This window comes from Priapulus caudatus, unplaced genomic scaffold (assembly GCF_000485595.1).
Source record: "Priapulus caudatus unplaced genomic scaffold, Priapulus_caudatus-5.0.1 Scaffold433, whole genome shotgun sequence".
Taxonomy (NCBI): domain Eukaryota; kingdom Metazoa; phylum Priapulida; class Priapulimorpha; order Priapulimorphida; family Priapulidae; genus Priapulus; species Priapulus caudatus.
In genome coordinates, this window is record NW_014577494.1 from 32921 (window position 1) to 43953 (window position 11033).

Here is an 11033-nt window from a genome sequence, read left to right on the forward strand (position 1 = left end):
TATTTATTATTTTCACATCAAAAATTACACATAATTATCAAGAGTATATAATGGGAGTTCTCCCATATATACTCTTTGTTTCTATAATGTACGTCGATGGTTGCTCAATTAAAACTGACTTCTTCTCACTCACTCATTTGTGTCCTTTTTTTGTGGTGAGCTACAGTGTCATTGACAATTTAATTCTATTAATTTTAAGCAGTGTAGAGTAGATAGCCTTATTCTTGCTTTAAATATAAACAGCTTAATCATACCATTTTAATTGCAGTGGGTGTTTATGGTCAGATATCACAACAATGTCATTGCCAACATCTGCTGATGACATTTTTGCCCGACCATCTTCTCCACCTGATAGAGGAAACCAGCCTGTGCGGAACTGGCGACGATGCGTGATATGTTCTGAGCAGTCTTCCTTCAAGTCACCAAGAGAGTTTGCCACTCACTTACGAGAATTGCACAGCACTAGGGAGGGTGGCTCCTTCATCTGCCGATACGGACTGCACGGCGTCTGTCCGTCGCTGCCAGTGCTGGGTGTCAGTGACAAAGATTACGAAGACCATGTATCTCGAGACCACATACTTACTTCAGGTGTGGACACCTTACTTTCAGTTGAACTTCATATGATGGGAGGTTTCTGTGTTAAGCACCTGGCTTGCTAATTTTTCTATTATCTATATCACTGCATTTATCAAGCAAATAATCGTCACTTGGTCACCATTGCATGTAAACTAATGAAATGCAATGTAAGTAGCATTGCCATTACGCATATTCTATGTGCCAGTTTTAAATTCAGTGCGGGTTTGTGTAAGTAATTTTATGTGGCTATCACTCATTTGTCAGTAAAATTACAAGAAATCTATATAGACATGGGGCATCAATACAAAACTCCCCCTGACTCGCACAGTGATAAAGTGTACATGTGTAGGGTAAGGCAGAGAAGTACCCGGGTGATGCAAAGCTTCCACCCTAAATTTATAGACAATGATGTCGCTTCTCGCACCACAAGCCATATGCTAGATAGGCCTTGTTGTCTAGTGAAATTCCTGTCTGCATTGCCAAACTCAAAGAGAGAATGGGTTTTTCGTATGTGGCAAGTTGTAAACTATGCCTAATTCTTAGTAAAAATCTCTTGTTTTTTGTACTACATCTTACTCAGATGTGGTACTAAGTGTGTATCTACATTTTAGGGTGTTTACTAGACACTGCTTCTATTACTGCTGCTGCTGCTTCTTATACTAATAGTAATAGTGCTACTATTACTACTACTGCTACTGCTACTGCTACTGCTATTTCTACTATACTACTTCTACTACTACTTCTACTGAACATTGCTGCTACCACTACCACTACTTCTACTACTAATAACCTACCCTAACCCTATACTTTTTCCTTCGCTAAATGGGGGTTTGCCTTATCTTTGGAGTAAAGGGCCCTTTCTAAGTTTTTATTTGTCTATCGCTGAGGAAGAGATAGCCTGGTACCATCTGTAGCGTAATGGTTTCAGGTAGGACCGTGTTTGTTTGGAACATTGTTCCCATAGCTCTATCCACTTAAGAGACCCTCACCTTGCCTTACCCTACTACACTAGAAGGTGTTGCGTAAACCTAAACAACTAAGCCTAATGCTTAATGTACACAGGCTCTAGGAGTGGCAGCAGCAGTCGCGCCAGCACGCCTGGCATGCCGCGGTCCTCGACAGTACCGAACATCGTGTCTGCGAATAGATGGAGCGTGTACAGCTCCTCACAGAACCTACCCGCTGCTCTGAACGATCCCAACAAGAGTAGAAGTGAAGCGATGGTGTTCTTCACGCGCACGTGGGGCACAGTGTTCATCGACAGGGTTGACATAGCCGCCTCGCCCTACCTGGATGACATCACGAGGACTGACTTTGAAGATTACATGCAGAAGACGTCTGTGGTGAGAAGGGATATTTAGTAATCCAAAGGAGATTCCCCTGCTTTTCTAAGAAGACTTTGAGGTCAATGTAAATTTGATGACAGAATTGTAGGGGATGCTCTTATCAACTATATTCTCAGCTTAGAACAAACATTCTCAATAGTAATGTATAGCTAAGGAAGGTTAGAGTGGGAATATGATTACATCGTGTACATCGTTGAGCCTCTAGTGTTGTTTTATTTCTTGAGACTGTTTCTGTTTATGTGATTGTTTATAGTATATATTATAGTGTATATATGTAGTATGTATATATATATATATGTATATATTGTAGTATATATTATAGTGTATTATAGATAGTTTATAGTGTAAATTCATAAAACTGCCTTGTCTGCATGTGTAGAGATACAGAAGACATCAACAGTACAGTCAGCCTGCTAATGAGAAAGATAAAGAAAGAGATGTCGTGAAAATCCTGCACAACAAGACAAGAGGTAAGTAAAAATCTGCATTTACACCTCAGAATTAATTAGGGCGTATTGGAATTAGGTGCACTTGTGTATGTAGTGCTATTTTTAATGTCATTATATCGAACAATGTGGCAAAATTTGCTATTTTGTATACCATTATAACAGCATAAATCCTTGGTAATTTTTGAGCTGGTGTAATAAGTAGCTACTTGGCAACATGTTTATAGATCTTAGATGTATTTGAGAGATGCTTTTTTCAAGGGTTAATAATGAGTGTGTAGTGTGTCACTCACATTCACATTCACATTCCACGAACGTAGGCAAATGTGCAGGAATGTTTATTTTGCATCGCGCAGAAGCCGTTGAGTTGGCGCGCAGTGCAGACTTGGATCAGATACCCAAGGTGTTCATGCAACCAAACTTTCAACTGGAAGATCCGGATACGTTCCGGGACGTGCTGCCCTGGAGCCAGCTCGAGTCCTCATCTAATGGGGCAGCCGTTGAGACCAAGGCGAGGCAGAGTAGCAGGCTACTGCAGGAAAAGGTACTGTCTGACCTCTTGCTTTTGTCTGCGTTACTGCCTTGCCTTCATCAGGGCTCGAATCGACCTATCTCTCTAGCATGATTGACAGGCAGCTCTAGACAATAATTATTGTAATGTGATGTTCTAAAGACAATGCGTAGCAACGATGTACCATATAGTTGAGTGTTTTAGTGTTTGCTTGTAAGACCTTCTAGCAATATTCAAGAAGGGAGTGGTTATCTCACAGATGTGGATATGTCGATATTACAATGGCATCAACAGTAAGTGTGCTGGTGCCTCAAAAACTGCATGATATTCACAATAATAATCTGCTGTGACTGCCCCTCCTGGTTTGTCTCTATGCTCTTTTAATAAATTTAGTGTTATGTATTTATCCTTACCTGTCTAGCAAAAAAGTGCTGAATAGATTGCCTTTCTACCCCTCCATCGAAGGAAATATTTGTTTTGGAACCCCTCCAACTTGTCCCAGTACCATAAAAAGTTTATTGGACCCAATGGCACAATTGCATTGTCCTAAAATACTAAAATTCGAACCCCTACTATGCTTGTTTCTCTGTCATTCCATCTGTCAGGTGCTGCAATTTGCCATCTGCTGATTTCTTTTGCCCCCAGACCACCAAATCAGAGGCAAGTAATAGTCCTGTCATTGTTCGATGCAGAATAATTCACAAAAGCATGAAGCCTTGTGCACCCACATCATTCGTGATGTGTGTGTGAAGTATTTTCTGTCTGTCTTGGTTATGAACACAAAATCTCTTTCGAAATTAAACGCAGCTGAATGTATGGGGAATAAATGGATGTATGGAAAGCTATTGGACTGGAAGGCTCCTGCAGGAACAGGTAGGAAGACTTGAGGTGAAAAACTGTGTCCGATTGGCAAGTGGTGCATCTAAAAAACGTGCAAAGCAAACATTACTGAATGCACATGTAATGTTTATGTTCTCTTGATATCATATCGTGCACAGGGCAGTAAGGTTTGCAACCATCTCGTGTAGTATGCATGATCAGGCAGGTGCATTTGGTCATAAATTCACATGGCATGGCATGTATTTGAAAAGCATGGGAATCAACAATAATTGAGACAAACTCCATGTGCCTGAGTCTTGGAGTTAAGGATCTACTTGGGCATACAGTTCTTGGTACTGTGACAATAGATGGCAGCACCTTGTAATCTGTATATTTGTTGTAATTTCAAGGTACCGATTGCTGCAGTCTATTTATGTGTGCAGATAGCCTTACCTTACTGGTTGAATTCTTGGGTGTCGTATCAGGTGTTATTTGCATAATACTAAGCTAAGTGAGTGGGGAACTGCAGTGTGGAAAATGTAGGACCTGCTAACTGTCACATACTGCACTGTACAATAGCATCATCATGCTAACCTTGATTTACTCCCTATCCTCTGGTATATAGCTAGAATATAATGCATGCATTCAGTCATCGTTCTTCGTTGGAAGCCATCTAGTTTCACAATCCACTCTACGTTGTACGTACTATTATATCCATTCTCCCCCTATTTACATGTACTATAGTTTTGCTTCAGGCCTTTCATTCCACTTATTGGTTGTTTTTTATTAAATCCTTCTATTTACTCACAATCTCCACAGTGCTTGAAATTTGCTCTGCTACATGAATTACGTCTTTGACTTTGCATTTGTGAACATTAGTACCTTTAAATTGAAAAATTACTGTTTGCTTAGTCCATATTTTTAGTTAAATTGTGTCTAAATTATACTAAATGCAAATTTGTAGTTCAATATTCACTAGAGAAACCTAGAAAAATCTAAATATGGTCGATGAATTTTTACACATGATGTTGTTAGCACCACTGTTTGTGCTGCACTGGCAATGTTGTACAAATACAGTTTTCAGTCACAAGCAACAGGTCAAGCGGTTCTGATCTATTAAGAAAGATAAGGATTAGGAAGGATGGCAATTTCTTATATTTCACGATTAGTTTCAGTTAGATGATGCAATATGTATTTATCCCAAACAGAAGGTCCTTCAGATAAATAGTAGTTGGGTAAAAATGGAATTACACTATTTTGATTAGCTCTCAGTATAAAATGTGCAAAATGAAATTAAAAAGTGCAACTTCGTGAGGGGGCAATTCATTCATACGGCGTTATTACAGTTTCCATAATTGTTGATTTACTATGTTTATAAACAAAACTTAATGTCTGATAACAGAAATACGATGGCATATACTATTTTGTTTTGCAATAATTATAAGAATATACTTTCAAATTCTTGACTAATGTTTATCTTTAACTTTAGGTATTGAATATGATGTCATGTGCCTGGTGCCTCTAATTAGAGGGCAACACTGTTCCTTGACGTGGGAGGATAGAAAATACATTACACTAATCATACCCAAACGCTAAAGAACATTCATCTTTATTATTTTGTATAATGTATCATATATTATATTGTATATGTGTGCTTATCTATAGGCTGTGACCATAACTCAAGACTGCCACTAGTTTCTTTCACCATCACTTGATGGAGCCACTCTTCTTGCAGCTCACACACTACCTGGACATCGTTGAGGTACAGCTTGCGAAGATGATCTCACTGCGATCAGATGCGTTCTTCCATGCAATGACGTCACACGACCAACTACAGAGCAACATGCTCGCCACCTGTCACTCCATTAAACATCTCAGGTAGCTAGCACCTCACCTATAGATGCTGCCATGAACATGTATATAGAATATAAGTCCCATATAGAATACACACATGCACACACGCATGCACATACGCACGCACGCACACATGCAGCACGTCGTACACATATATGAAGTCATTTCCGTGATTGAGGGAGTCATACAGATTTGTCCAACCAATGAAAGTGAAGTAAGGTTAAGGTAGTAGAAGTTAGGGGAGGAAGGGGCATTTATCACAATTTCAGAGCTTTGACAAATCTCTTTGTTTCCTACATATATGGTGAATAAATTATTTTTTTAATACAGTGAGATACAACGTTTTATTTTCCTGTAGGTGGCATATTTTTGTTAATCAGCAATACTAGTGCATTTACAAGGTATACTGATATTAAAAATGGCTAAGTTTACATTGATAAAGATGGATAATTACATGGCTTATTGTTAAGGTATTGATATCGTCGCTGCTTTCAGGGATAGGGTGCACACCATTGATAAGGTATTCGTTGAAGGGCCACTAAAGATCATGAAGCTCAAGAGTAAACGAACTAATTACGTCACCATGTATAACAAGGTATGTGAGTAATTTTATTTAATTAATTAGGGCCAACCTAGTTGTTAGCTCATCTGACGTAGTCAGATGCAGCTTGTAGAATCGCATGATCGTCCGTCCGTCCGGCCGTCCGTCTGTGCGTGCGTCAACAGTTGGGCACAAATCTTAACTGCTCGACGTACGGTCACGATATTCGGGACGTGGGGGGGTAATCTGAAAACGAGTTGGGATGTCGACGATGGGGGTCAAAGGTCAAGAGGTGTAAAAGAAGGGGGAACATTCCCTCCTTAACTTAAGGTATAGGGAGGAAATGCAGAATTGCGGCACAAATCTAAACGGCTCGACCTAGGCTCGTGATAGTTGGTGTATAGCATCATGGTAGAAAAAGCCATCACTGTGCTGAAATTGGAGGTCACAGGTCAAAGGTCAATGGGGCACAGGGCAGATTTTAGACATTTTCTGAGGACATGGTCTGACGGAGCGATTGGAAAACTTTTTTGTTTCAGCGGTGACCTACCATTTTTATGGCGTTATTGAAAGTATCATGAAATGTGCTTTCCACTGACGTGCGAAGAGTAAGTGTCTGATAACCTTTTGACCTTCAAGAGGAGGGTTAAACATGGATTTGTTGACTGTTAACAAAGGACTGTACTGTGTTTGATGGTACTTGTGTGATCGTGGAAGACTTAAATTTCACAGTGAAATTCTGCATGCAAAACTTACTTGAACAACGTTTCCGCGCCTTAAATCATATATATATGAACTTCATTCTCTATATGAGATTCTGTACGTTGGGAATACAATGTCAATAGCACTTACGCAAACGTCTGTTTTTGATTAAGGCCAACTATAAATAGTACTACCTCGCAGGTGGGTGGCTGATAGCATGGCTGATATAGTATAGTATGATAATAGTATATAGTATAGTATGATAATAGTATATAGTATAGTATGATAATAGTATCACAGCATGGGCTAAACGTAGACTGGTACTCGCTCCCACCTCGATTACGCGCCCCATCGAGTAACTAAGCCGAGAGGTGGGACCGGGTACCAGTCTACGTAATACGATGCAGTATGCACGCCATCTATCGGAACAGAGTGAGAAGAATGTCCTGGCACGATAGGTCAAATGTATATTGCACTCAAAAGTGCAGAAAGAATTACTTTCTTAACTTCAGTTTAATCAATTCTGAGATAAGTAATTGCAGAATTGAATCGTCAAACCTATCAATGAAAATTTGCCAGTTTTGTACTGTCCTTGGCATGGCTCTCTCCGTCAACGTTACAGTAGTGTGCAATGTTGGGATATGGTGGAGCATGCTGGCTTGCAGAGCCCGATGGTTGACTGTCAGTCGAAATGTGTTGATCCTCCCCGACATTGAAGAAATCTGTACGTTATACGTGCGTCTACCTTACCTCTCCCCGTCATCTTCGTCGAAAGTTTGGACGCCGCGCGGCGAAATCAGAATGTACATTTTAATCGATGACGTAACTGATACAGTAGCGCGCCGTGTGGGTGTTATTTGATTATAAATAATTTAGTCTGACTGACTCTCTCCCTCTTTCTCCTCTCGCTCTCTCTCTCTGCAATAAAAAAAATGTTTGCTGAAATGATGTGTACGCACGACTGAAATGTTATGTTTATAACCGTAGCAACAGACCTCAGATGAGCCCAGTCGCTCTGCGGCACTTGTTAGAATATACACTTTGTTGACAAATATTTTTTGCTAAAAACAGAAAATCAATAAAATCGTCCCAAAAATGAAAGAACATTCACGTGTGAACTTCTTTATGGCCACATTGTGTCTAATCTTTAAGCAAATCGAATGTAAGAATAATAAGGTGGTATGAAGAAATTCAGTGTCAAATCGTATTCCAGGGTATATTTTTACCAAAAAACTTGGTACATTGACATGCACATGGGAGAACTCACTTTACATACATGTACTATTCACAGCTCTTTATTTCCTTCCTGCCTGTGTTGAACTGTAAGGGAAAGCCCTACGTTTTACCCATTGAGCTTACACCTGCACGAAACCTGTCTGCTGTGGCGTGCATGTCATTGTACACCCTTATCTAGCTAAAAATCCCGCGAAAACCATCATTCTCCCTGTACATTTGGCCTGGTTACCTTGTCTGCTCGCTCCGGCTTTTAGCCTCGTCCATTTCACTTGCCTGTTTTCCTATCCAGTTTGCTTTGTCTATCTTTTATCTAATTTTCTTGCCTGTTTGTTTTGGCGGATAGTGGAATGGGATGGTGACAGTGTATCAGATCCAGTAGCTGCTGTCTAGGGCTGAGTTTCTCTACCCCTCCCGCGCCCCTGCTGGCACTGCTCACCGCACTAACGCGTGCACTGTCATGTTGATAGTTGAAGATGATGGCGACGGTGCATCAGACGCAGCCGACCATCCAGCTGCTTCTATCCACGTCTGAGTTTGTCGGCGCTCTTGACCTGATCTCGACGACACAGGAGGTGCTAACGCAGGAGCTCGCTGGCATTGTCAGCTTCAGGTGTGTGTGTGTATGTGGGTGTGTTGGTGTGCGCGTGGGTGTGTGCGTGTGGGTGTGTGCAGGTGTCTGTGTGCGTGTGTACGTGCATGCGTGTGGTGTGTGTCCATTTTTCCATGTCCATTAAACAAAAATCCGTTGGTTGAACGTTCGTTAAAAGATACAATAGCATGTGCCTGCAATTGTGCGGGAGATGCCGCTCTCACCTCTACACCGAAGCAAACGTTTACCTACTGGAAAAAATTACCCAGTTGCTTCAAATACATACATGGACGGTGAAGTGAGTCAGCTAGGACAATTTAGACATTTGGAGATGTACATATTTAAAATCTCGAGGCCATTCACTTCAACTGTTTAACCTCAGACAGTCTCAGGGAATTCCTGGCTGCTCAGTTAAATAGGTAGACCAACCCATATTCATGTATTATTCCTATTCCAGACATTTGGGGTCACAGCTGACTGAAATGGAAAAGCTCATTGATAAGATGATGCAATCTGATTTCGTTCGATATGCCGTGGCTGACCTGACGCGACCCCTGACCCCAGAGCAGGTGCAGGTCATGGAGGAGGTAGGTGAAGCCAGGCTTACTACAGGAGAAGGATAAAGTAAATCAACTAACAATTAAAACGAATGACCTGCAGCTATTTTTAGATTCGTATCGTTTATCTCCTTCTCTCTAGCAAATCACTTCCTTCTCTGTACACATGCCCACATCCCACTCCTGCTAATGGTCCTCCAGCTTACCATCATGCTCTATTTGTCTTTTTTTATTGGCCACAACATATATTATATGTGTGTGCGCGTGCTTATGTCTGTGCGTGCGTGCATGTGTGTCATTGGTCATTTCTTTTGCAGGAGCGATTGGTGACAATACTGTTTGGAATGCTGCAACAAAGGAAGTTTGTCTTTGTTGATATGTACAGAGAGGAGGCAGCAGCGACCATCAAAGCCATAATCAAACAGGTATATATATATTTATTATATAATGTATATAATTTGGTTATAACCACCAACATTTGGACAGACAATTAGAGTTTTCAGTGGTCATAATACTGTAACAGCTGTAGTCGAGTTTCGTTAGTAGGTGCTACTGCTACTGCTGCTGCTAACGTGTGTCTGCTACTACCTACTACCACTACAATTTCCCCTACTACAACCACCATGATCCCTACTACTGATAATAATTCTAATATATTAATTATATATAATGATATATAATAATAACTATAAATATATTATATTTATCATATTATTATATATTTACTATATTATATATATATATATATGTATATATATTATATATATATTATTATAACTAAATCTGACTAATGATAATGTGACACCGACCTTCTACTGTTGACAGACTGTCATCGAGATAGTCTCGCAGGCAGACGACATTGATGTGGAAGGCAACGTGTCCAGGTAGGCTCTTCTTTTTCACCTTTTTCCTAGCCATGTGTTGTGGGCAGTCTGACATAGCTGTGACTAAAGACTAAATGCTGCTGCAGACGCTTAGACTAAAGACACTGCTACAGGCTAAACATCTGTAGGCGCGCAACACTTGTCCGTATCTTGAGGGGAGATCGAAGGTGACTATGCAGGATGGCACAGCAAGAGGCAAAAACAAACGTCTCAAATGCAATCCAGAAGCCTTCTGTGTTCGAACCTATAGACTATTCTTAATTATTATTCATGACCTGGGGTCACGCACGAAAACGAGGCTAAGCTACGCAATTTTGTAAACAATGGCTGCTCAGGCAGGCACGCACAGAAGGGGTACACGCACGTACACGCACGTACACGGAGATACACTTACGTACACGCGGGTACACGCACGTACACGCAGGTACACGCACGTGCACGCGGGTACACGCACGTACACTCACGTGCACGCGGGTACACGCGGGTACACGCACGTACACGCACGTACACGCGGGTACACGGAGATACACGCACGTACACGCGGGTACACTCACGTACACGCACGTACACGCAGATACACGCACGTACACGCGGGTACACGCACGTGCACGCGGGTACACGCACGTACACGCAGATACACCTCGTACACGCGGGTACACGCACGTACACGCAGGTACACGCACGTGCACGCGGGTACACGCACGTACACGCACGTGCACGCGGGTACACGAAGATACACGCACGTACACGCGGGTACACGCACGTACACGTACGTACACGCAGATACACGCACGTACACGCGGGTACACGCACGTGCACGCGGGTACACGCACGTACACGCACGTACACGCGGGTACACGGAGATACACGCACGTGCACGCGGGTACACGCACGTACACGCACGTACACGCAGATACACGCACGTACACGCGGGTACACGCACGTGCACGCGGGTACACGCACGTACACGCA

At 41.8% G+C, this 11033-nt stretch overlaps 1 protein-coding gene across 1 annotated transcript in view; it reads left to right on the plus strand.

Moving 5' to 3' along the window:
* Positions 1 to 11033, plus strand: part of LOC106810331 (vacuolar protein sorting-associated protein 54-like) — a 59045-nt gene that overhangs the window by 2800 nt on the left and 45212 nt on the right. The window contains exons 2-11 of the mRNA XM_014813640.1: positions 269 to 588; positions 1639 to 1919; positions 2302 to 2392; positions 2725 to 2912; positions 5434 to 5576; positions 6048 to 6147; positions 8499 to 8641; positions 9078 to 9207; positions 9495 to 9602; positions 10003 to 10061. Of these exons, the coding sequence (XP_014669126.1) occupies positions 297 to 588; positions 1639 to 1919; positions 2302 to 2392; positions 2725 to 2912; positions 5434 to 5576; positions 6048 to 6147; positions 8499 to 8641; positions 9078 to 9207; positions 9495 to 9602; positions 10003 to 10061 (1535 nt within the window). The 5' untranslated portion in view covers positions 269 to 296. The remainder of the gene's footprint in view (positions 1 to 268; positions 589 to 1638; positions 1920 to 2301; positions 2393 to 2724; positions 2913 to 5433; positions 5577 to 6047; positions 6148 to 8498; positions 8642 to 9077; positions 9208 to 9494; positions 9603 to 10002; positions 10062 to 11033) is intronic.